A 25,935-nucleotide genomic window follows, 5' to 3' on the forward strand; every position below is an offset into this window, starting at 1 on the left:
TCTTTCTATTGACAGTACAGAAAAAGTGACAAGCAATGGTGAAATTTGAAGAAACTGAGAAGAGCATCCTTAGTAATAAATAGTAGGTAGTAATAAATACCATGATTGTCAGTCAGTTACAGTAACTGTATAAAGTCTATCTGTAAGAAGCTAAATATCAAGCAGAATATAAACTCAAGTGTCATCTTATCCTGTAGCTATCTGCCCTGATAGTTACTCCACCTGTGCAGAAACAGCTGCTGCTCCTTGCTCCTCCTATTAACAGTGCAGGAAATGTGCAAAGCAATGGTAAAATTAGTAGGTAGAAATTCATAAAAGTGTCCCTAACTTGTATAAATAGCCTACCATGACTGTCAACTGTATGAAGCCGCTGCAGCTAACATTAGCTAATACCAATTTTCCCATGCCCAGCAACATTACTCTTCACCTGTGCAGATCATCATGGTCTTGTCTTGATGCCCCCTGCTCTTTATGTTGGCACTAGAAAGAATAAATGCCGAACAAAGTTGGAATTTGGACCAGCATTTGAAAAGGCTAACGTATCCCCTACAGGCATACTATCGCTGCTAGCTACAGATCTGGTAAATTAAAGCCGGTATGTAGCTAGCTAGAATAGGTGACCCTTTCCTGACTTGGAATAGTATACAGGGAATACTGAGTGGGAGTTTCAGTCTTCTCAGGCCAAAACATTTGGACGATAATAGAGAAGTACGTTCGCTTAGAGGAATTGGGATGGGATTCCATGTATAATTTTAGTGGGCCTACAAGATTTGATTAAATGTAATCTTTATTGTTGACTTTTAAAATCAAGTACCCCTGACTGCAGTGTGCTGAAGAATAGTAACGTTACGCTTCCTGTGGAGGGCAGCAAAAAGCCAGAGGTGCGTCTAGTCTGCCTCAAATCTCAGTAGAAGAAGAAAACGGTACGTCGGTGAAACCATTACTTCCTTCAATACACAATGCAGTTTCAGGTAAATATTGTTAGCTGTTTGTAAACAGTAGTTTTAATATTTAGTCATGAAATGCATATTTTTGCCAATATGGTGCGCTTTTTGTCTTGAAACCTGAAAAAGGAATCCAAAAGCTCTTCTGATAGCTGTTAGCTCGCTAAGCAACGGTACGTTAGTTTGTGAAACGTCTAGAGTAACGTTACCGATTCGGGGCTAATTTGTTTACTAACGTAGTAGCTAATGTTACCTTGCTTATGTAACATTAACGCTAGCTAACGTTAGTATAATTTCCCGTCGTTTTGCAGTGAGCTACTAAGCTTCTCCAAATCCATAAGTTGAACTACAACTGTAAGTTGAATCACAACAATGTGACACAGTGACATTAGAATAAGAGCAGGTTTCATGTGACTTTGTAATGATGTGTAATCTTCTGTGTGAAAGACCTTCCACCTCCTCAGGTTGGTGTAGAAGAGAAGGATGGATGCCCTTACCCACATGCTGACAGACCCTCTTGACCCAAAGGAAGAACATGACGGGCAAATCACAGAGGAGTGCATGTTGGGGAACTGTCGAGTGAGCCTGCCAGAGGACCTGCTGGAGGATGTGAGTCAGGTGGCACTTATGATGAAATGCTGCTGTTTCCTAATTTGTTTTATTGTTTACAGGCATAAACAAATTACAGGTTATGCATTCATGTCTGCTGTTTGCTTTTGCTACAAACAGCCTGAAATATTCTTCTCTGTGATGAGCGAAAGCACCTGGACTGAAGTACTGTCAGATTCCCAGAGGCAGCACCTTCGTCAGTTTTTGCCACAGTTTCCTGACAACAATGTTGCGGAGCAGAACAGCACCATCAGTGACTTATTCAATGACAAGAACTTCAGCTTTGGGAATCCCCTTCATCTTGCACAAAAACTATTCAGAGGTGCCTCCTACATATCCCACACATTCACCCAGCAACACACACAACCTTATGAAGTAGAGTGCATTTTTGAAGCATTTTCTGAACATGACCCCTCATTATTTTCAACCCAGATGGCTACTTTAATCCTGAGGTGGTCAAGTACAGACAACTGTGCGCCAAGTCCCAGAGGAAGCGACAGTTGTACTCCCTTCAGCAGTATTACCACAGACTGTTGAAGCAGATCCTTGTCTCCAGGAAGGTATGGCAGACATACTTGAGTGTTTTCAGTGTTTAAGTACAAGGCATATGGCCTCTTGCAGATGGTTTTGCTATGTCTTCATGTTGTAGGACCTGCTGGAGTTTGCAGTTCACAGTGGGCTGGACATTCCACCGAAACGAAAGTTGCTGTCTAAGACTCATGTTGAGATGCAGGAACCAAGGGTGAGAAGGAGAATGGGCCGGATACTAAAGGAAGTCAAAATGGAGTGTGGTGACAGCAATGCTTCATCCGATGATGATGGTGAGTCCATCGTTACTACTAATAATAATAATATACTTTAATAGCACTTATCTAAAACGATTTCATAAAGTGCTTTACCGAAAGGCATAAAAATAAAAATAGTAGAATACATAATGAGGAGATAAAATAGGAAATGCATTGTAGAAAAGAAGCAGAAAAAATACCAAAAAGTGTGTTTTAAGAAGTAAAAGATTATACTGAATTAGCCATCTTAACTAGCACAAGCACTGTTAGTTTTGAGTTTAGACAATGGGACAGTCAGCAGGGAAGAGTCAGTTTCTCAGGCTACGCTCCAGCTTAAGGTTTTCAGTAAAATCTTTTTAAGCTTACTGAACATATTACTGGACATAAAACGGAGCTGTAATGCATTGGTTTGGAGAAAGTCACATAGATTACTTTTAGTTACTGGTATTATTGTATATGTTTTCAGACTCATCCTCATGGCCGCCAGCCCCGCAGTCACCTTCCTCTCCAACGCCCACAGTCTCAGTCAGAGTTCTCTCCAGCCTCTCCACCCAGGACATGAAGACTACTGGTCAGTTAATGTCTGCAATATCCAGCTGTCACTGTAATGTGTGAGCTCAGTGAATATAATCTTTGAAGACGTATTATGTTTCTTCACAGAAAAAATAGAACTAGGAGAGCGGGACTTGAAAACCATGCTGCAAAACCATAGGGAGAAGAGGAAGCGACAGCCAGTAAGTGGCATCAAGAAAAAAAGGCAGACATAGTTCTTAAAAATGTATTATTATATCACAGTATCCTAATGATTCATTCATTCAGGACCATCCAGACTTGATGACCTCTGATATCCACCTTGGAGACATGATTTCAAGAGTAAATATTGGTCGGAAAGGCTCCACTATGAGTGAGTGAATGCTAAAAAAAATAGAGTAAAATCTTAAGCTATATATGAATGTCTTGCTCCTCTTGATTTGAAGACACAAACTTTACAGATCTGTCTTTACTCTTCACCATCCAGCAGTCTTTGATCTCGCTCTGCCTAAGAAGAAGATGAGAGAGGAGAGGAGAAAGAAGAAAATGCGGACCGTTAAAGTGGAATCTGAGGATCCTTGTGAAACTCTTGCGCCTTCAGAGACGCCGTCAGCTCCACCTGCAAACATCATCACTTCTCTGCCGGACACACCTTCCACTCCACTGGCCAACATCAAGGAGGAGTGAGTCAAGTCCTAGTGCCACGTTCCTTTGCCAATAATATTTACAGTCATATACAGATATTCATACATAAACCGACTTTTCTAGAGTTAACTCTGATGTTCCCAGACTAATGTAAAGAGCCGCCGTTATTACAGGACAATGGAGGAGTCTCAGAGCAGCCCAGTCATGGTGGAGGAGATAGCTGTCAGTTTCTTCAACTTGTTGGAGAACATCTTGAGGGCAGAAAACCTTTCCAGTACTACAATGGTATTAACTCATTACAGACTTTCACATGATGTATGTCTATACACGGCATAAAGAGTGGAGCACAATAGTTCTGACTGCAACTTATATTGTCTGAATTTTGCTCTGTTCTCAGTTAGAGGAGAAAGTCCAAATGTGGCAATCCTCTCCAGCCAGCTCCCTCAACTTGTGGTTCTCTTCTGCCTCTTGTTGGTCTGAGCTGGTTGTTCCAGCCCTGCAGTTCCTTGAAGGAGAGGCCAAAGGTAAATGGTAGCAAACACTCACATTGTAATCATCATGCTTTATTTTCCACCTCATTTATTTCTCCCACTTTCTGTCTGTTGATCAGATGGTATGATGGCGCTCCCCAGTGGCTTCTCTCCATATGTGGAATTTGGTGACCAGTCTCAGCAGTGGAGGTGGATTGGTAAGAGCACTCAGATATTCAAACTCCTGGGTGGTGCAATGTTTTGTATTCAAACTGATTGAGTTTGGAGATTAATGTCCATCACACATTGCAGGCCCCGCTCAGGATACAGAGAAGGATCTCAGTGCACTCTGTCAGCTGTGGATGGACTCCAAAGATTTTGTTGTCAAGGTATTACAAATAACATTTAAGCACTACAGTGTGTAAATACTGTTTTATTTGTGATCCATTTTAAAAGGCTTTGCTGTCTTCTACAGATGGAAAATGAAGAGCTATCAGAGATTACTTCTCCCACACCTAGAGTGTAAGAGTCAAAGTTATTCATCAAGCATTGCACTCGTGACACTTAGATCACAATATACTAAAGTCCTTTAATTGCAATATCAAGGTTGTCGTAGTTAACAGTAATCATATCTGTCATCATTACATTTCTCTAACCAAGCAGTTGGACTGACTATGTGGTACGGCCCAGCACTGGAGATGAGAGACATGTGTTTCAAATCCAGGTGAGTTTATGGTCCTGCAATTTCATTTTTATAAAATGTAATTACCTGTACTGAGATTATATGATTTGAATTATTTTGACATATTTTGTCTTCAACAGGCATGGTGCTTTCACCATTTAAAACTTCTTCAGAGTTTAAAAATGTGATGTTTTGGTCATTAGAACTCAAGAGACAATGGTGTTGAGTTACTGCTTGACTTATGTACTATTTACTGTGTGGTTCAGGTAGCACCTCTGCTCCTGTTGTTTGAACATGAACTCTCTCCTCCAACATACATTTTTTTTTTACCATTAGGAGCAACAGCGGTACGACCAGCCACATAAAGCCTTCACATTCAGGATGCACGGCTTTGAGTCTGTGGTGGGGCCTGTTAAAGGGGTGTTTGATAAGGAGATGTCTCTCAACAAAGCCAGGGAGCACACGCTGCTTCGCTCCGACCGTCCAGCCTACGTCACCATTCTCTCTCTGGGTTAGATCCTCTCTATTTTAACCAGAATCCATCGTCAAGCTGTTCTATTTTTTGATGCAGTTGAACCAAACATGCTATTTTCTCCTCTACCCTTTTCCCTATTCTCAGTGCGGGACGCGGCGGCCAGGTTACCTAACGGAGAGGGAACCAGGGCAGAGATCTGTGAACTGCTAAAGGACTCACAGTTTCTTGCTCCAGATGTCACCAGTGCTCAGGTCAGATCCATTTTGTATTTTACATTTTAGTCATTTATCTCAGAGTGAATTAACATGAGGTAGCAGGTAGGGGTGCACTGTCTTGCTCAAGGGCACTTTGACAGGACACATCCTGTTAATCCTGAGATCTCCCGGTTACAGGAAGGTCTCTCTAACCACTAGGCTGCCCGCATTAAAGAGGATTTTCTTTTTTATGACCATTACATATGCCATTTGGTGGACACTTTTATCTACTGTAAAGCACCTTACAGGATTATGAGTGAATACATTTTTAGCATGAGTGGTCCTAGTGGCAACCCCTAACCCTGGAAGTGTTAATGTATACTAGATAGATGCTGCTCTTACGCTATTGTCTCAGGAAACAAAGTTGTCTGTGGCAATTCATGTAATTGCTTTCTGTTTCATTTAGGTGAACACGGTTGTTAGTGGGGCTCTGGACAGACTTCACTATGAGAAGGATCCTTGTGTGAAGTATGACATTGGCCGCAAGCTGTGGATCTACCTGCACCGCAGTCGCAGTCAGGAGGAGTTTGGTGAGCAACAATATGATGACAATGATTTAATAATCAATTAAAAATTATTTTGCATTATAAAGCTGTCGTATAAACATTAAGTAAAATATTTACACATTTTAGGATTCAGCTGTCCAACTTCATAGGTTGTGCAGTAGTGTAATGATCTTATTTGTTCTTTGCGAGCACAGATTCTCTGTAGTCCCACAGCACATTTGTGGTGATGACACACACTAATTATCACTTTATTTTAATGTCAGCTCTCTGGCTCTCGAGTTGATCAACTGCCTTCCTCTCTTCTATGGAGCATACAGTAACGCTACTGATTTGCTAGTTAAAGATACAATCCACACTGATGAAATTGCACCCTCATCGGCATTGCATTGCCCTATTTATATGCTTGTTTTGTAAACATTGTGTTGGAGAGGGTGGTGTGGTGAAGTGCAACAGCCGCAGCTCCAGGTGAGAGCAGGACAGCTATGGTGACAGAGGTTGGAGCTGGATTGGAGACAGATAAATTGAAGTTGGCAAATCTAATCTAAAAATCAACTTAGAAACAGAACCAAATCAGTATTGGGTCAACATTCGTCCTTGGTGTAGTAGAGACCAAAGAAAATAATATAACTTCAGAGAACATTTTTTTTGTCCAGATGAAGTGAAATGAAATGAGTGAAGCACTGGAAATAAGCTGCTAGTGCCTGAAAGCATGAAAAAAATAAATATATTTGCATGCTGGGGCATATATTGTTGTAATTCCCTGTACAGAGAGGGTGCCCTCAAGCACAAATTGTGGATTGTAGCTTTAAAGTTAGCTACTGAACTGTTGGCGTAATTTGTAGCATATTACATCCATAGATAGAAGCACTGCTAATGCAACTATGTGATTTACTATGAAATGCCAGAGTATGATCATAAAGAGATTTAGATATATATATCACCGTACATAAGTGCATCACAGCAGTCCTTTCTCCTATTCTGAGATGTTATATATTTTATTTAATTTTCACATCAGTACAACTTTTACATATTTGTATTTATTAGACACTGCTCAATAAAGAATAGACTAGACTTGTAGAAAGTTAATTTTACCATTAAGTGATCAAGTTTGATAGCGCTCAGGTGTAGAGGAGTGAAGTGTCTCACCCTGTATGACTGATCTGAATTTGGCTGTTGAAGACCACAGTGCTGCGGCGACTGTGCTGTGGTAAAATTGCAAATTAGACTATTCTCATGGTTTCTCTTTCCCCAATCCAGAGAGGATCCACCAGGCTCAAGCTGCTGCTGCCAAAGCAAGAAAAGCTCTACAGCAGAAACCTAAACCAGCATCTAAACCTGTGAGTTCACCTGTGAGTTTTGCTGTAGAAATAACAGGCGTAGCTGCATATTTCCTAAAACACGCACTGTCAGCATTTTGCTCCTTCACTGTGTGGAGTAAACTTTTGTATTTGTGCTTTTGTAGTGGAAATTCTTGTTGTACCACTTTCAAGTTCAAGTTGTTTACCAGAGTCTGAGCGTAGCATGATACCAGTCTGTTATTTTTCTGTCCCACCACCACCGTGCCTTGGTATGCGGAACATTATGTTGTCATGGTGACGCCTGTCTGTCTAACTCAAGAACAATACATGATAGAAACTTTATACTTACACCACAGGTACTCCCTATTGTGTAGGTGATCTGATTCGATTTTGGAGCACCTTGCTGCATAAATTTGCATATAAAATGACGGGATACTAGGCAGCTCAAATGCCGCTTGAATGAGGACTGCTGATCGGGACTCATGAACCCTGTTTATATTTTAGAAGTCTGGCAGTAAAGAGGGAGGCAGTAAAACCCCTGGATGTCTGGAGGCAGGGCAGGATATAGGTGCCAATCCCATGTCACCAACCCCCACAACCCCCACTCCAAGCACACCTGGAACCCCCAAATCACCCTTGGCCTCTACAGCCACAACACCAACTAAGACGGGAGTCCCTGATACAATCAAGACCAGCCCAGGGTCAGTATGACACAAAATTAGATTCATTGTTAGTATTGTACGATACATATGCCATGTTTCATCTGTATAATTTGATGATGACTCTACTCTGCCCCTTCCCTCTCTCCTAGTGTTCTCCTTGTATCCCCCCCCTCCATGCCCCAGCTGGGAACCATCTTGCCCACCAGTCAGGCCGGTCCGCCTGCTTCACAGCCAGCCACATCTCAGCACACGGCTCGGATAGTGAGCCACCTGGCAGCCGGCTCCCTGCCGCAGGTACGGGTGGTTTCTGCTCAGCCTGGTCTGGGTGCTTCGGCAGGAAGTCAGCAGGCCACACTGATGCACCAGACCCCTCACCAGATCAGGGTGCCAGTCTCTGTGGGAACCAAGAGCATTTCACAGGTAAGCAAACCAGCTGACGGCTAAAGCATAAGATAAAGACGTGTTTATTGTTTTGTATACTGCAAATGTGTAATTCTGTGTTGAAATTATGATATACATAGGCAGTGGTGTCATTGCCTCTGAGGAGTCAGGCTGCTAGTAGTCCAGTCCAGGTGCCGAATACCCTGTCTGTCTCTGCTGTAACTGTGGCCAAACCCCACTCTGGCTCCCCTGGCAGCCCAGCTAACAACCCTGCATCACCTGCTGTCCTGCAAGGCGTTACCAGCCCCAGCATCAAACAGGTTAATCAGTTCGGTTTTATTGAGATATGCATTTAGTGCGGTTAATTGCATGTAAAGCTTTTTTCTATACAGATAGTGAAATATTCTCTCTAGCATGCTGCAAGTTATTTATGGGACAAGGAGCTTTGCTCTCAGACTGCAAAATGGTATTTTAATAAACACATTCCATGATGACACTGCTTGAACGTCTGATGCCAAATGCCAATGAATAATAATGGAACATAGACGATAAAACTACATACCTGCTGTACCCTGCCTACAGTATACCAGTATAGGTGCGGAAATCAGCTTTTTTCTGGTTTTCAACAGAAACAGGGCTACAGCAGATGTTATGGAGTTGAAAAGTTGTTATAAATGAAAATATTCTGTTTGGAAGGGGACCAGGCCAGCAATTCGTACAATGCCAAACAGGAGTTTTCTTCTGTTTAGCAAACAAACAAATGCATGGAGATGAGGTTAGCTGTAGCCTACATTAATAAGGTACATTTAATATACAGGTCAGGTATCTGTTACGTTGTTTTCTTGCTATATGTTACAATGAATGATTCATTCTCTGCCAACTTTGAAATGGAACAGGATTTGCGACAAAGCCATTTAAACAGAATTGCCAGATTCATGATTTCAAGACTCATCTTTTAATGGTTTGCATTTTTTTCTGTGAAGGTGTCCATCACAGGCCAGTTGGGAATGAAGACACCGGGAGGAGCAGGGATTCCAATAACTGCTACCAACCTGCGTATCCAGGGTAAAGATGTCCTCCGTCTGCCCCCGTCCTCCATCACCACGGATGCCAAAGGCCAGACGGTGCTGCGGATCACCCCAGACATGATGGCTACTCTCGCCAAGTCCCCAGTTACAACTGTCAAGCTCACCCCTGACTTCCTGGGCACTGCCACCACAGGAAGCAAGAGCATATCAGCCACTCTCCACGTGACTTCGCCCTCCTCCACCTCCAGCGCAACCACCTGTATAGGGGAAGCCCTGACCAGCAAAGCAGGCGCCGGCGCCTCCACCTTGCTGAAGGCTGCAGGAGACACCGCCATACGTTTGATGCCCACGTTGGCGGTCACTGTGGCTGACCAGAAAACTAGGACCTTCTCCACTGTCACCTCCCCTGACTCTAAGAGCGGTGCCACCATTCGCATCATGCCGGGCCTCGGTGTTATTCCACAGAAACAGGGTCAGACCATTACAATGACCACTGGCAATAAGCCACCCACGGCCTCTACAGTTGCTAACGCTGTCACCATGGCTGCCAGTGTGGTGGGCGGAGCCAAGGGAATCACGGTGGCCTCTGCAGTCTCAGGCTCACCTCTGACCCTGGGAACAGCTACAGCCACTGTGCGGCAGGTCCCTGCTACAGTGGTTACTACACAAACAGTAAGATAATATATACACTCCTATGTGCATTTAACAGCATAGTGAGAGACACTTGAGGTTTGTGTCTTAATATAAACAAAACTATAGTGCAGCAGAAATCTACCTCATATATTTTTTGAGATTCTTTATTGATCCCTGCTCTATAGCTGACCCTGACCTCTGACCTCTGTATGGGGGTGGGCAAGCGAAAGAGTTAGTATTACAAAAAAATGAGAAGAGGTTTTCTTTTGCACTATTGTTGTACACTAGCAGTCAAAAGTTTGGACACACATTCTTCTTTATTTTTACTGTTTTTCACATTTTAGAATAATAGTAAAGACATCAAACTATGAAATAACACAAATTTAATTATGCAGTGACCAAAAGAGTGTTAAACAAATCAAACTAACTTATATTTTAGATTCTTTAAAATAGCCGCCCTTTGCCTTGATGGAAAAGCAAAGGCTTTGGGAAGAAATTCATACATAGGCATCAACTTCACTATTTATATTTGTCTAAAATGCAAATTTCAAGCATTTAAGCATAAGCCTTTAGATCAAAATGGCTTTAAGATAATGAAAAACATAGTACATTCAATCAGGTGTGTCCAAACCTTTGACTGGTAGTGTGTATTAAGAAACATATCATCTGTCATTACTCTGCCCCACCTGTTGAAAGTTGTTTCACTCAGGATCCATCCTCTGCTTTGACACCACTTTAGGGGAAGTTACCTGCACGGATCACGGTGCCCCTGTCTGTCCTCAACCAGCCACTGAAGAGCAAGAGTGTAGTGACCACACCTATAATGAAAGGAAGCCTTAACACCAAGTGAGTTTCAGCATGTAAATGTATCCCTTTCAGCAGCCTCCTCCTCTCTTTTATACACATTTAGGTTTCTCTTGTAAAGAGGCAGTTTCTTTCTTAGCATGAAAGTAGGACATTTGGATCTTTATCCAAACAGAATGAATGAAGAATTTAATTTTAAAGATTCCCTCTAGATGTTTTAATGTTGTTTAATGTTCTAGTCTGTAAGATGGGATTTGATGCACTTCCAGTGTTAAACCCCTATGGTGCCTCCTACACTAGGTTTTAATAAATACTTTGTCTATGTGTGCAGAGGTGGCCATCTTGGATGCCATGGAATATATTTCTTTTTTATCTGTTTGCAATTCTTTAACCCTGAGGAAGGCTATTGCTTGTTTTTAACATTAAAGCTTTATCTGAAGTTCCTGAATTTTTCTCCTCTGCAGCTGTGAGTTGGCCTGGTAGACTAACATCTTTCTCTCCTTCTCCTCTCTCTCTCTCTTGTCTGAGCAGCATCAGCAGTCTGGGTAGGAACATCATCCTGACCACCATGCCTGCTGGCACTAAGCTGATCGCAGGAAACAAGCCAGTCAGCTTTGTCACAGCGCAACAGTTGCAGCAGCTGCAGCAGCAAGGACAGGCCACACAGGTTCGCTTGTTCTGCATCCTTGTCATTTAGGAAAGATGGTAGAGCTTCCTACTTGAAAATAACATTCATGGCAGATTTCAGGTTTTAAATACTGGTAGGGAACTCTGGGTTTTGCAGTGGTCCCTAACTTCCCCGACTCGATGAACTTTGATGTCATCAAAAAGGAAATATCTGTAGTCAACTATAGGGAATGATGTTTTAATTTCAAATATAACACATTTTTCATCAAATTTTTCATCGAACAAGTCATTTTGTGATTAGAACTCAAGTACTTAACTTAATTTTATTACTCACTAACTGCATGTGTGTTCAGTGAAAAAGCTGAGAATAAGCTTTTATTTTAAGAACGGTTGACAGCTTTAATTAAGTCTGAACTTGTGAACACTTCCAAGTAATCAAGTCATTACTACAGTCATTCTCATATGATGTGACCGCAGAATTACTCATACACCGCTTTTTGTACCCCTTCCTCTCAAGTGAAGCAAACAGCAGACGCAGAGGATCTCACTTCTAGTTAAATGTTTCCGTCTTGTTCTCTCCCTCTTTCCTGCAGGTTCGCATCCAGACGGTTCAAGCACAGCAGCTCCAGCAGCACATGGCAACAGGCTCTCCTAAATCTGTTTCCACTGTCGTTGTCACAACAGCACCTTCACCCAAATGTGCACCTGATCCCCCACCTGCACCTCAGCAGTGATATTGTCTCATCAGCCAGCAATGAAACATAGTTCCAACGCACAATATGTGTGCCCATGTTTTATTTAGTTAGTCAGTTATTTGAGTATCTTTGTTCGTGCTCAAGATGTTTAATGTTTGGGGTCATTTGACGTGTCTCGGTTCTTGCAAAACGAAGGCCATGTAACAACATTGTTAGACAAAAATATTATGTCACATTTCCTTCCAACTGTCTGTAGTTGTTTGTTGTTGGCTGTAAAACTTAGTGTTTATTCTTTATTGTCATTCCCATTGGCAGACTGGGATTTACACTGCTGCTGGTTCATCTTCTGTTGGAGTGTTGATCTCTGCAAAGCTCCCAGTATCAAAGACATGTGACTGTTGAAAATGAGCATTTATTTCATAATGCAGTTGATTCTCTAATTATATTTGGATGTTCGTCATACTTATGTGTTTACTTCATCTCCTGAATTTTCATCTCCTAAATTTTGTTCTCCATATTTTATCACTTGGAGCCAAAATATAATGGAAGGCTATGATGAATATTGTTGATTACAACATGCCAGGCTGTTGACAACTAGAGCCATATCCAACAGGTTGCAGTGTTACCATGAAAATGATAATAAACAAGCTTTGTCTCTACTGATGGTCAACAAACTAGACATCTCTTTTTATCCCAACATCTCTGTAAAGACCGACTGCTCTACTGATGTTTCACAAACCTTTAACCTTTAGTGAGATAATGACTTCTCATCTCACAAAAAATATTTTTTATTGCATCTTATGGTTACAGTTGTAATACTCCACTAACACTTCATGTTTCTATACTAATAGGACATTCTGATTGCCACTTTTTATATCTTTCGCATGATGCAATATTAAGGATTATGGGGTTTATTGTTCTATCTGATTCGTATGAATGTTGTGACTTGTTGAGTTTTGTTGTAATACATTATTTTTTTTTCTCTTACCAGGTGTTTCCGTATTTAGTTCACTTTCATAGCAATCAGTACACGCAACAATATCATATAATTTTAACAGATTTTATCAGTGTTTTATTGATTTTTAAATATAATCTAAAGTACAATGTGCAAAACAGCAGACAGTCTTAAAAAAAAGGATTTCATGTCAACATAGGAAATGAAACCAAATTTAAGTAAAATCAAAAAGAACCTTAGTCATGCATTTAATCTTCATCCGACCCTACAAGTAGAGCTTTCTCAGAGCTTGAACTGGAGGATGTATTTCTCATTCCAATCTCGATGTCCCTTCCCCTTCCCGAGCATCGTTTCACTGCCCTTTTGAACAGGAAAGAAAAAAAACAACTTTAAATGACAGTTCCTCTATTAAGACAAACATGAAGAAAAAATTAACAAATTGACATTACACATTAACTGATTTTCTAGTTAAGTGATGAGCTGAAGTATTGCAGAGAAACATGTTCCCTTCAATGTGGCAGGTGTCTGCTTAAGAGGGATAACAGACTGAAACTGAAAATGTTGAGGTCCCTTTCAATATATCTGTCAAGAAATTTTCAGTTTCCCGTAGTTTCTCTATAATTACTCATACACATACTTAAGTTTTCTGAAGAAAAAAAAAGTTTCGATAGATTAGCTTAGATAGATGTAGATTTGAGATACTCTGGAAGGGCTAGTTATACACTTAAGAAAAATGAATTCAAAAGTTTGTTTACTGGTAGTGTATAAAGCATGAGGCAAGACAAATTGCTACTTATTTGTCCCATGCAGGCTTCTCAGAGTGAACAAGTAGCTGATTTGTAAATTTGGAAAGCATCCAACGAGCATCTTGCAGGTAAAGCCACATAATTATCAAAAAATTACAAAGATCAAAAGACCCAAACCAAACCAGACACAGGGCAGTTGATACCAGGCCAGCAAGTGCATGATGAGGGAAAATTAAAGATCAGACTAAAACTCAAGAAATCAAGGTGTCCTTCTACCAATTTAGTTTTCCCTCAGTTTAATTAAATGCAAAAGAGAGCTGTAAATTAATTTGACCCAATTTCCTTTTAATTGAAACTGACACTTAACACTACATGGTTATTCAAGTAATCCTTTATTGGATTAGATGCTTTATCTGAATTATGATGATGATACACAAGAATGTAGCAAAGCTCTGAATATTTAAAGTTGCTTTTGATATTCCTTAGCCTCGACCAGGGGGCTCCAAACTTTTTGGGAAGTAGAGTCACTTTAGACCAGTTTGAGCAGCCAGAATAGTAAAACTGGCTGTGTTGATTCTGATATTAGCTGTGTCCCAAGCCTTTAAAACAGTCCACATGAACATCAATAATACCACCAAATATTATGTTGCATTGCAGCATGAAGGAGGATGATAGTCTTTGCATTATATGGGACAGACAAGTTCACATTATGAGGAAAAGATGTATCTCATAAAGTGGAATATTCAGCACTTTTCAACTTTTGTGTATTTGACAGTGAAGGATCATTTGAATAAATGTAGAGTGGAGAGTCACTTTCTATTGCAGGTTAATGGAAACAAGGTCACATCAACTTGCAGTTCTCTTTTGTGTAGATACCATGAAACTAAGGGGATACCACATAGTAATAACATAAAATGTAATTTAATTTATTGTGTACCAAAACTTTATTACTATCTAATATAAATTGAGCACATTACACATTACTATGTTACATTCAATAATTGTGATGATTTTAGTTACAAAAGGTGTAAAGATTAAGGACAGGATACTTACAACCAAACTGTAGAAGAGGTGATGGAAACTATAAGCAGGGCCACAGCTAAATGCCAGCAGAAGCACATTGTGACAAACATGATGTTGTCATGCAACGTCAAATCCCACTGTGGTCCACTTAACGGGTACAGTACAAATCCAATCTGAAGGAACAAATAGCGTGATGAAGGAACAGATTATCTTTGGTGTCATGCACATGAACATTTTCTCTAATTTCTCTTTAATGCCTGTTCTTGAAGTGTTTACAAAAATGTAATGGAGGTAATGTCCAGAATCGAATGGAAAGATCAACAAGTTCCATATGTCCGCTGTTGGGTTTAATTTAACAACTTGTTTCCCAGTTACAGGAAATAAGTTCCACTCTTGTCAAGAGACTGTCATAATTCACAGATAGTGAAGATATGTCCAATGTGCAGTGCCTCAGATCTCTCTCATAGGTGGCCATTCATCTTTCAGAATTATACTGTCAAAATGACTGAAATGGTAGTTTAAAAATAAGCTTGAGAAACTGAACATAACAGTATATCAACCAAGTCTGTGGAGTAAAAAGCCAGCAAATTATAAGTTTGATTTTGTACTTATTTTTTAAATTTCTATGGAATTTATAACTTTAACAGCTTAAACTGCATTGATGCTTAAAGATATGCACAGAACAATACTGTCTCATAAGTATGAGAAATATTGTAAGTGTTCTTGCCTCCCTTCACATATTAATCATGCACCACAAAATTAGTAATCTGGTTTGTTTAGCAATGCTATGTTGTAAAACATAGCAAAGCCTTCAGATATACAGGTGGTGGAAGCCTAGTAGTGACTTGAAGGTCACCTGTTCAAATCTACGAACAAGGTTGAAAAGTCCGGGCAGTAAAATTTAATAAGTAACAGATTCCATTGTCATACCCTGGAGCAAGGCGTATAACCCTCAACTGCTCTGGTGGAGCTGCCTGGGTGCCAACATTACAACTGGGCAGCTCCCAGGTGTGAATGTGTGTAATTTCATGAAGATGAAGCAGAGCAGTGCTGAAAAAGAGCATGTGTGCTCAGCAAATCCCTTCCCTGGACAAAAAAATATATATCTGAGAGCATTTATCACACCTTTCAGTGGAGTGCAGGGTGAAATTCAGTGGTGCATTTATAACACCAGAGGCTGAGAAAAATATCAGCCATTGATAGTGCTGCAGCTACTCAACACTCATTGTTTGGGCAAGTAAAGTAGGTAAAGTGTGCAGTAGTAAAAAAACACAGTTGGATTTGTACAACTTTGTGTGTTTAACAGACTAATACAGTACAAGATATTCATGTACGTCAAATCAGAAATCTCTGAAAGATCAATAAATATTCAAGGCCGTAGCCACACTGTGTCCCCGGGATCAGATTTTAAACACCACGCCATTCTCACAGCAGTCATGTTGCTCTCACCTGGTAGAACCAGGAGCCCTGCAGGATGAACAGGCACGCCCTGAACAACTCCAGAATGATGTGGTCTCTCTTGAACACCTCCAGCATGGTGCTGGCTGACCCGCCAAACACAGCCACGAGCAGCAGGGAGTGGATGTGAGCGTCCAGCGGGGGGCGACTGTGCACATGGTAATAGAACAGAAACCCTGGGTGATACAGGGGAGTCAGACACTGAATTTAGCTCAAGTACAGATGTCAGTGAGGAGTCTTAATGATGTCACATATGAAAGAAATAACATCGGAGGAATCTAGCTTCCTATGTTGATACTTTGATACTTTACCTTCAACAAAGAGAGCCAAGGAGAGAGCAAGGCGGTCAAGTCCAGTTGGCACTGATTTGGATGCGGTAGTGACAACACATGCAATACCAGAGATTCCAAAGAACAGGTACATGGTGCCGTGCTGCCAGTTCATCAGCTTGACCCAGGAGTGGCTCGGTTCGTCATAGAGGTGAGCGTGGGGCCCATCCACCACAAACTGCTCAACCATAATACCTGCAGTGTGACAGTATGAGACAAGTGACTCAGATAAGACTGGAGCAGGTTTTGAGAGGTTAAATGATGCAGATGCACTGGGAGGACAACTGACCGACAAATGCAGCAAAGATTGTGAATCCTCCCTCAAAGTAGTCCATTTTGTTAAAGAATGATGGCATTTTCTGTCTCGCTTTAGGTTGGCTCTTCCTCCAGTAGTGTCGGAGAGTGTGTTTCACTGATAGCCACAAACCATACAGCAGGAAAAAGGTGCCAGGAATGGCATGTCCTCCAAAGTTGGCCATCTTTTAGTAGGCCTGAAAACATAAGAGATACAGTACGTCTCTATTTTAAAGTTTTGATAAGTTGAAAGTTTGAAAGTTGAATCAATCAATTACACTTCAGTCAGGAACACTTTGGTCACAAGATAAAACCATATATGGCAACAAATGGTAATTCAGTTATGTTTGGCGTTTATGGCTCTGCACTAAGCTGCTGCATCCATAACATCCACACTTTTAGTCAGAAACACTTTGATATTTTGGCTCTACACTCGACATAACTTTGAGGTTTGAGTTTGATGTTGGATGAGAAGCTTAAGAAAAGCAGTCTTTTGAAGTTCCATAAATCAAGAGATACATTTAAACACAAAAGGACTAGAAAGAGGACCTGACAATGAGATATCCAAAGTCAGGTGATGTTTGTGGGTTGCTGACATATAGAAGTTATTGCAAAGTAAATGTTTGACTTAATTGTAAAATGAATTTTTAATGAATTTATGAACAGTTATGAGAACCCCAAATGTAGAAGCATGAGCAAAATGGCTGAAAATGTTCTCAAATAAAGCAGGCAGTCTTGGCTTCCACTTTACAGTAATTGTGTGAGGAGAGTGAAATTTAGTGAGTTTAAAGCCAAAACATCAAACAGAATTTTGTCTAAAACGTTGACACTCAGTTTGACTTTCCAATACCAAGTTTCATATCATATTATGGGTCTCACTGTAAACCATGAGATGTGAAGTTAGAGTATACTCAGATGAGTAGGCCCTTTCATGCCTGCTCATTTGTCTTGCAAAAGTGAAATTCAAATCAAACAGAGCGGTTTGGTGAACGGAGATATTGGCTGCCCAAGATAAAAACATTTTGGATTTCAGTGAAAGTAATACTGGTTGTGCTTATCAAAATGTTACTGGTTGAAAAATGCATACCTGATCAATGTGCTGTTTCCTTGGTGTTTTTTTTTTTGTTTGTTGTTTTTTTCAATGTTAATGGATACATTTAACAACAAAAACTAGAAACATACTGTAGTAGCATGATCATGGGGTCTTCAACAGCATGTAATTAAGAAATTAAAGGCTATGGCATTTTTTTCATATATGATAGTGTCTGAATTTGTGTTACAGGTAGGCCATTTGTACTTAGGAAACTAGTACTTAATAATAATATAAGAAAAGACAATATAATGTTGGTTCATTGGATTCATACATCCTTTAAAAATCTGCTTTCTGTGATTCCTTCTGCTGTCTGTAGTGTCAGTGGGCATTTGGAGCGGGTGTGTTTACGTAAAGGAGTGGTATGTTCTGTCAGACAAGTTTTTCTTGACAGGCCATGTTTGACTTGATTAACCCTGACTTATCCTTTTACCCTGTATGCATCGTTACACATTTCTACATGAACTGTTTGGAGGTACAGGCCAATAGTTAGATGTTATTAGCACCTAATAAAATTACATTTATCTGCGAAGGAAGGCTGCTACTTTATCTTTCTGTAAAAACCAATTTGAAGCAAAAGTGTGTAGTTATCATATAAACTTAGGCTTTACATTTGTTGCACTGCAGATTTTTTCCTGCTCAGATATAGGCAAACTGTAGCAGAAGAGAAAAAATGTGTCTTTCCTGTCACTATAAAAGCCACAGTCTAAAACAGATGATTACTCTGCAATAGAATATTCATACCTTGTTTGCTGCTACTACTTCCCAAACGGTCTAAGTATTGTTGAAAATCTGTGAGTCCTGCTGGCTGTGAAGTGAGTGAGAGCGCTGTGGTCTGTGTAAACTGTGCACACCTGCTGTCTGTACCTGCAGCCGCACTGAGATCATCATGTAGCTCCACCCATGATTTGCATTGCTTTGTGTGACCAAGGACCATCCTCCTGGGAACTAATTTAGACACAAAAAAACAGTAGAGCTATTCTTGTTTTAATCATGCATGGTAATAACAAAGTAATAGTGATTTTTCTTTGTCACTTTGAGTGTAGAATCATTTCCCCATGATTCTGTGAAAGATATTGAGCTTGTGGAAATTATATTTATAATACATCAATCTGTGTTTAAAGTAAATCCACAATTCATTTTGCCTTTCATTTTAATATCTTAAAATGACATCTAAGATGTTACTGCCAGGTTATGAAGAGACACCAGAGACCTGTCATGGAGCACAGATGATATTTAGAGGGAAGCTGGGTACATTTGAGTTAATATATAAGCTCAGAGTCGGGCTGTGTGCTCAGGGAGAGGCAACTGTATATTGGCCCTTTTAAATGAACTTTGCACCGATTTGTTTGCACCCAAAGAAATGTTTATTGCAGTCAATACCATGTTCAGTCGATAATCATTCTTCAGGTAAAGTCAGTTCTCAAACAACTACATTCACATATTGGAGTGGTTTACAAAAATGACAAAACTGAATGTAAAAAAGAATGTAGAAGTTTTCTTAGTGGCTTTATCATTAAAGCTGGCATTGAATTCTCACATTAAATAACTAGAAATGCTAGTGTAAGTTTTTCTTTTACATATGGGGGGTTATAGTATTACACAGAATAATTTCTTCTCTCGAAATGGGTTCTCAGAGGATGGCACTGGAGTCACCAGGGGGTCCTCTTTGGCATGAGCTTCACAGTAGGCCATCAAATCAGCTGCTGCTTTCGATACCTGTGCAAAAGTGTGTGTGTGAGCATTTGTGTGTGTGTTTGTGTGTGAGAGGGTGTCAAAGAGTGGCGTGAGGTGGGCAGGATACAGGAAAAAAGGGTATTTCAAGTTTAGCTAATTCCTTATTCAATTCAACATTGATAAACCATTTATATTAAAATAAAGACATTTTCACATACGTTGGGCATCCTAATGCAATACCTGCAGATTGTTAATTTAATTATCAAGCTGTATACTTCCATGATGTGCTGACTTACCATCATCCTTTCTATGTTGACCTCCAGTTTCAATTGTTCTACCGTCTTTCGGGCATCTGCAATCTTGGCCATGTTGTTGGACATCCTGCCCCTTTCCCACAAAAGTCAGTCAACCTGCATCAAAATCATCTGATGTTTAGACAGTTATCAAATAATATAGAAAGTATATTTTGCTTCATCCACAAAGAACAAAATGATACGATTACTATCTTAATACGCTAACACCGTGAGATTCAAAGTATTGCAGGTATCCATTGCCATGGTACGAGTATGTTTCAATTAGCTTGTTATTTCTGCTCCCTGGGTCTCAGCTGGAAGTGGCACAGGGAGGGTCTCAGAGGAAGAGGGGAGGGGAGGGGAGGGGAGGGGCAGGCGGGAGCAGCTTTCCCCTGAGGGAGCATCCGCTATAGCCGAGAAAGTAAATACACCTAACTTCTATCTGTCACTGTAACGCTTTGCTTTGTCATCTTCTCACAAATGACTGCCTTTTCGCCCTCCTTTGAGAACATGTTCTATTGCTCCCTGAAACATTATGGCATAGCACATTTATCATGCATTGCAGGTGAATGAAACATAAAACAGAGTTGCGATGACATTTCTAACTGTCCTTTCTGCGTGTCTCCTCTGTTGCTCAATTATTGGCACAGACTTCAGGGTCACCTCACATTGTTGACCCCTTTAGAGGGCAGTAAATGAGAAGCATCAGCAGCCAGCAATAAATTGTCTGTGACTAATGGACTAATGCAAGTGTGATTAGCTGATACCACCAATAGTTTTCTCTATGTACAAAATATCTAATTCACACTTCACTTGTAAAAAATGCTGTCAGTATCAGAGCATGTGTTCTGATATCTGATAAAGTTCTTTCCATGCATCTATCTGAATGATTCACAACATCAGATTAATATAAATTGCATATTTTCTGAAGATTGATAATAGCTGATAATAATTCATAACATTACTCACCGCAAGAAGACTGACAGCTTCTATTGGGCTGCAGGGATGGAAGTCCGTTTGAGGTTCAACTAACTGGGTCCTCTACACCAACTTACAGTTACAAATGAAGTGAGATTAATGGCAAAGATGAGGAGGAGGGCTTTAATAGGTTACCTCCTCAAATAATTAGCTGTGGTTCTGCCCCCATGATGGGCTCAATGCAGCAGCTACAGGCAACATGTGGTGTGACCTTCCTCCTGATACAGTCTCTATCACTCGCTTACCTGAGATAATAACTAGAATAGCTTGTGTTTTCAGTCGGAACATTAGAAATATTTCTTAAGAGCCTGAATAGGATTCGATATTTGTTTTGAATTGTTCATAGTGTATTTGACACACTGACACTGATGTTTGAAAAAGAAAAAAAAATATGATTCACAATTTGAAACCACCAGTTTTCCATGTTTTCCAAATGTACAGTCAAGTATTAACGTGTTGCCACTGTAACAATGGTTGCTACATGTAGTGCAGCTTCTCCTAGCACCATGAAACTAAGAGCCTTAGGCTGTAAGGAGGGAACTCTCCAGAGAATAAGATTGTTTTCCATGACTTTAATTCATTTTTTATTTTGAATTCATAATCAGACAACTATCAAGTCTTTACTTTGAGATACATTTACCCAGCACATGCACAATAGGTTCATGGCATGTTTTATGACATGCTTAAGAACACATAATGAATGATCAGTATTTACTGTATAACAACTTCATTATGTGACACAGTTGGAGAGTAGATTTCACAATAAAAGCCCTCCTGATCAACAGAAATTTCAGTTCAACATTTTACATTCAGCAGCTCTGACAGTAAATTTTACAGACAAAAATCTAAAAATTCCAATGTCCTGTAGAATGTAGTTAATGTCAACTTAGACTCAGTCCCAGTCGTTTATTCCACTTTGAAAGACTGGGGAAGTTTGACAGTCTCAGCCTCTACAAAGGGATGGACACATGTTGCCTATCGATGAGGCGTTGTGCTACAATGCAAGGGATGGAGTTGAAAACAAGTTCTGATGGTGCTTCTCTCCCAAAAGGTTCAGTCTCCATCATATTGAAAACCTTCTTTGTCACATATTGTATTTTTGTATTTTAGGTATCTACAAAAGGTAGTTGATAGGTTTTCTATCAACTGACAAAATTGAATGAAGCATACAGTCCTCCAGACTGTTACAACCTGGCTCAAGGAAGTAACAATGAGGGAGCCATACGCCAAAGTAAAAGTTAAAACAATGATTTATTAACTAAAACTAAGGGGTAAACAAACTTCATCAAACCAAAAGAACAGAACAAAAGGTGTGCATAAGTGAGGAGGGAGAGAGACACTGATGGTCTGAAGGCTTTTTAAGCCCAAGGAGTACACCGGGCCCAGGTGCACTCCATCAGTGCTGACGATGATCCCGCCTACCAGGCTCCTACAGGACAGACAAGACACACACAGCAGCAGCCGGCAGAGCGGGAGGGTCGTCACAACACCAAAGTGCATTGTGCAGATTCATAACAGTAGGTGACTCCAAATGCACCATGCTTCATGTGAAGTGACCTAATGAGTCTTAATGTGTGTGCTGTATAATCCCATTAAAAAGGACCAAGTTAAGTCAAGCACCAGACAAATACTGAGCTATTGCAAGAGCATCATCCTTTATATTACATCATATGGCAATATTTATACAATACACTAGGACATTTGATGATATGCAGTGTATCCAAGACCAAGTATTTTTGCACTTCAGGGGAACTTTTGATGACGTGTGTGAGGTTTCTCAGAGGATAGATCTATTTATCTGATAGCTATCCTCCGTCAAGGCTGCCAGTCTCTCCTGTAGGGTTGACAGTTATGCCAGACAGCAGCAGGGGGCAAAGTGGCAGCGTTGTAGAGTTAAATGTCAAGTGCCTCATTAGCATGCGTTTCCCTCCCTGCAGTAATTGGTCTGTCACTGTGGAAGATAAGGCAGCATACCAGTAAGCAACTCCTCCTGCTCCACTAAACCAGTCTCTGTCACTGAAGGCCCAAAAATATACTGTGATTTACCCAGAATCATGTTGCATAATTCAAGTGGTGAACAATCAGTCTGCGCCTGGTAATATGTAGAGAAATGTTTTCTACGCATTGCTGACAAGTATGGACTCCATCATCCATCTAGCATCTCTCCTCTCCCTCCCTCACTCTTACTTGTTAATTCATGACAGAAGCCGTACCACAGGAAATGATAACAGCAGACAGGAAGGGCGAACATTGCTGATTTGCATAAATCAGTATCTTATTTTCAATCTGACATTCACAGATTTACAAACTTCTATTTGACCATACTCTATTCGGTAACGCTTTCTTTTACAGCCCACTAATTACGGTGTAACTAGTTTGTAATTATAGGGTACTAGTAAAATAACAATGCAGTTACAGGGTAACAAAACAAGAAGTCCAGGAATTAAGGGGTAACAATTTTGTAATTATGAGAGATTTATAAGGTAGTTATGGTGTAACTATTTTTGTAATTATTGCATACTTAAAAAATAATTACAGGGTACAATAACGTAATTAGGGGGGGGACAAAACAAATGTTATCGGTGCTTGTTCCCTGTAGTTATGGAGTTAGACCCTAAATTGTTTTATAAAAGATTATGAAGATTTTTATTTTACATTTTATATTCTAAAATTGACATATTTGATATTTGATCTCAACATACTGTATATTACATTCCATAAAGTTCTTGTATGTTCAATTAAGTCTGTTACTGTGTGTTGAAGTTCCATATTTTTACTATGATATATTGTTACAGAAATGTCACCAAACAGCTGGTCTAGGGTCTCCTCTCCTAACATCGATTACCAGATGGACGTATGCGACTTTCTGTTAAACTGTATTTACTGTGGGGCAACCTTGTACTTACCCTAGAATTACTGTGAACAAGAGGGGAAGAAGCACTGCTTTATTTTACAGCCTGCACACCTTGTACTTACTTATAATAATAATTTGATGGGTTTTTTTTGTTTTTTTTTTACAGAAAACAAGTGGTATATTAAAAGATTCTCAGTGAAAAAAACAGCCACATTTAGAATAAATATTGATTATATTGTTAGTAAGAGATATAGAAAATGTCAATGGCCAACATATATTTACTAATTCCATTACATTTTCACTGCTTTAGGCTACAGGTTACCCATAACTGCAGGAATAAAGGTGTGTTTTGAAGAAATGTGCAAAGACATTGTAACAGTAGTGTGCAAATAAAGGTATTCAAATAAAATGATTCAGTTGTTAAATTGTGTAAAGTGGATAGGAAGATGAGGTGCAGGTGAGAGGGTGTTCAAGCAGGACTTTGGCTCATCTGCTTCTGTCTGGCAGGTCTATCGGAGCGGCATCTCTGCTGTTGCAGCCATGTTGTCAGCAGATTTCTTGATATTCCCCCAGAATATGCGGGATAGCCAAGAAAAGAAGCCACGCTCCTTCTTCTTCTTTGGTTTTGTCGACAGGCTATCTTTGGCACTGGAACTCTGAGGTCCTGTAGGTTTGACCAGTTGGACGGGTGGAAGTGTTTTTTCCAGGGTCAGACCGGACAGATCCTTGGTGTCCTTTACAGTTTCAACCACAAGGCTTGGCGGAGCTTTGACCTCAACCTGGATGGCTGGAGTCTGGGACTCCTGAAGCAGGAGCTGGTTGATCCTTCCTTAAGCAGGTGAATCAGGGTGTATTCAGCAAGAGAGACGGGGAGAGCCTCCTCTGAGGTGGAGATATTGTCAGGTCCAGCAGAGAGGACAGAGACTTTTGTTCCCACAGTACATTCAGGTTAATGGACAGTGACAGAGCTTTCAGCAGCGGCCTCAATCTGTGCGCAGGAGTTGACCGTTTCCCTCTTGATGAAACTCTTGAAAAAAGGACATTGTTCTTCCTCCTTCTCCAAGTCCTGGAGGAACTGCATCCGTTTAGAATCAGCTTTGATGATTGGCTCCCATTCATCAAGATGATCTTGAGTAGGGGCATGGTGTGCAGCGCAGGCAGCCATAAATGTAGAACTCACTGATGAGGAAGCATTCATGTGCTTTTCACCAAGTTCCTCCTCCTTCAGGAGGACTGAGAGGAACTGCATCAGGTGAGAATCAGTGCTAGATCAGTTTTCATTTTGGCACTATATTTACACGGGTGGGGCGGGTCGTTGTATCAACATCTATTCAAAGTCAAAGTGTTTGCTGGGAACTCATTCACTCTCCCCACCCAAATTTTCCCAGATGGTCTGGGGGGTTCAGCCAAGCAATGTTCTGGTCACAAACCCGCTTTTCTGGCCTTTACGCTCCTGCTGCCCCAGAAGATGCACCCATGTGTGTGGTGAGCAGGTTGTGGGTGTGGCACAAACACGGGGGAAAAACAATCAGTGTTGCCATTAGTGCATCCCAGAACCACCTCTCTCCAGGCACGCTCTCAACACTGATCAGACATACTGACTGACTTACATCTGAAGCACTGTACTGTGTATCACTGTAATTCATCAGTTTTTACCAAAAGAAAAAAGAAAAAAGAAATGGTTTGGACGAAGTCATATAGGCTAATAAATTCAAATTCATCCCATAGTTATGGGTTAACTGTAAGCTTTCAGTGCTATAAAGTAATGCAAGTCAGTGTTCCACTTATGTAATAGATATCTAATGGCAAAAGAATAAAATAGACACATAAGGTTAGACATATGTGTTTTCATAGTAGGTAGGGTGGCTAAACACAAGAGTGATGTAAAAGGCCCCACCCACCCACACACACCCCCACACACCCCCACACATATTTAGCTATTGCTGCAAAATAAAAAAAATAAAAAAGTCAGTTGATCCATTTTTTGTCCCATGTATGACGATTTCAGCATGGCCAACATGAGTTATTATTACTGCTACATTCAAAGTCTCTTTCTGGGAGAGTGGGAAAGTGCAAACTCCCCCTTACAACGCTGAAAAAATGTTAATAACTTCAGAAAATATTCAACAGCATCCAGGGATGTACCATCATGATTGAATGTGGGCGTGTACGAACAGATCGCTGCTAGCTAAAAGTGGGAAAAAAATAA

The 25,935-nt window shown here is 40.4% G+C and overlaps 3 protein-coding genes across 7 annotated transcripts; 1 reads left to right on the forward strand and 2 right to left on the reverse strand.

Moving 5' to 3' along the window:
- The first annotated feature begins 1,165 nt into the window (after window positions 1–1,165).
- nfrkb (nuclear factor related to kappaB binding protein) lies at window positions 1,166–12,086 on the forward strand. 2 transcript variants are annotated; one of them, XM_071547159.1, is made up of 26 exons: window positions 1,166–1,298; window positions 1,392–1,553; window positions 1,674–1,875; window positions 1,986–2,113; window positions 2,203–2,374; window positions 2,805–2,909; window positions 2,999–3,072; window positions 3,158–3,242; window positions 3,357–3,552; window positions 3,688–3,799; window positions 3,912–4,038; window positions 4,125–4,202; window positions 4,297–4,373; window positions 4,460–4,506; window positions 4,645–4,708; window positions 5,003–5,177; window positions 5,286–5,392; window positions 5,802–5,925; window positions 7,159–7,238; window positions 7,704–7,900; window positions 8,011–8,281; window positions 8,383–8,562; window positions 9,226–9,942; window positions 10,643–10,749; window positions 11,239–11,374; window positions 11,928–12,086. In XM_071547159.1, exons 2-26 carry the CDS (start codon window positions 1,428–1,430, stop codon window positions 12,066–12,068), a joined length of 3,828 nt encoding a protein of 1,275 aa, XP_071403260.1. In that variant the 5' UTR covers window positions 1,166–1,298; window positions 1,392–1,427; the 3' UTR covers window positions 12,069–12,086. The 2 variants fall into 2 exon arrangements, with proteins under 2 accessions (XP_071403260.1, XP_071403261.1); XM_071547160.1 differs by having other exon boundaries at window positions 3,360–3,552; window positions 4,648–4,708.
- Window positions 12,087–13,093: 1,007 nt separating this feature from the next.
- tmem45b (transmembrane protein 45B) lies at window positions 13,094–18,792 on the reverse strand. 3 transcript variants are annotated; one of them, XM_071547163.1, is made up of 6 exons: window positions 18,669–18,792; window positions 16,830–17,031; window positions 16,523–16,735; window positions 16,203–16,387; window positions 14,787–14,926; window positions 13,094–13,344 (listed from the first exon to the last, which is right to left on the reverse strand). In XM_071547163.1, the coding sequence occupies exons 2-6, from the start codon at window positions 17,017–17,019 to the stop codon at window positions 13,233–13,235; spliced, it is 840 nt and encodes a 279-aa protein (XP_071403264.1). In that variant the 5' UTR covers window positions 17,020–17,031; window positions 18,669–18,792; the 3' UTR covers window positions 13,094–13,232. The 3 variants fall into 3 exon arrangements, with proteins under 3 accessions (XP_071403264.1, XP_071403262.1, XP_071403263.1); XM_071547161.1 differs by having other exon boundaries at window positions 13,098–13,344; window positions 14,784–14,926; XM_071547162.1 differs by lacking the exon at window positions 18,669–18,792 and adding an exon at window positions 17,922–18,483 and having other exon boundaries at window positions 13,098–13,344; window positions 14,784–14,926.
- A 722-nt stretch (window positions 18,793–19,514) lies between these two features.
- gng8 (guanine nucleotide binding protein (G protein), gamma 8) lies at window positions 19,515–24,924 on the reverse strand. Of its 2 annotated transcripts, XM_071547158.1 has the most exons (3): window positions 24,907–24,924; window positions 19,898–19,960; window positions 19,515–19,643 (listed from the first exon to the last, which is right to left on the reverse strand). In XM_071547158.1, the coding sequence occupies exons 1-3, from the start codon at window positions 24,922–24,924 to the stop codon at window positions 19,515–19,517; spliced, it is 210 nt and encodes a 69-aa protein (XP_071403259.1). The 2 variants fall into 2 exon arrangements, with proteins under 2 accessions (XP_071403259.1, XP_071403258.1); XM_071547157.1 differs by lacking the exon at window positions 24,907–24,924 and having other exon boundaries at window positions 19,898–19,981.
- Between the last annotated feature and the right edge of the window lie 1,011 nt (window positions 24,925–25,935).

This window comes from Centroberyx affinis, unplaced genomic scaffold (genome assembly GCF_046629955.1).
Source record: "Centroberyx affinis isolate AG114_WGS23_722 - 3 ecotype Tasmania unplaced genomic scaffold, CSIRO-AGI_Caff_v1 ptg005694l_1, whole genome shotgun sequence".
Taxonomy (NCBI): Eukaryota; Metazoa; Chordata; class Actinopteri; order Beryciformes; family Berycidae; genus Centroberyx; species Centroberyx affinis.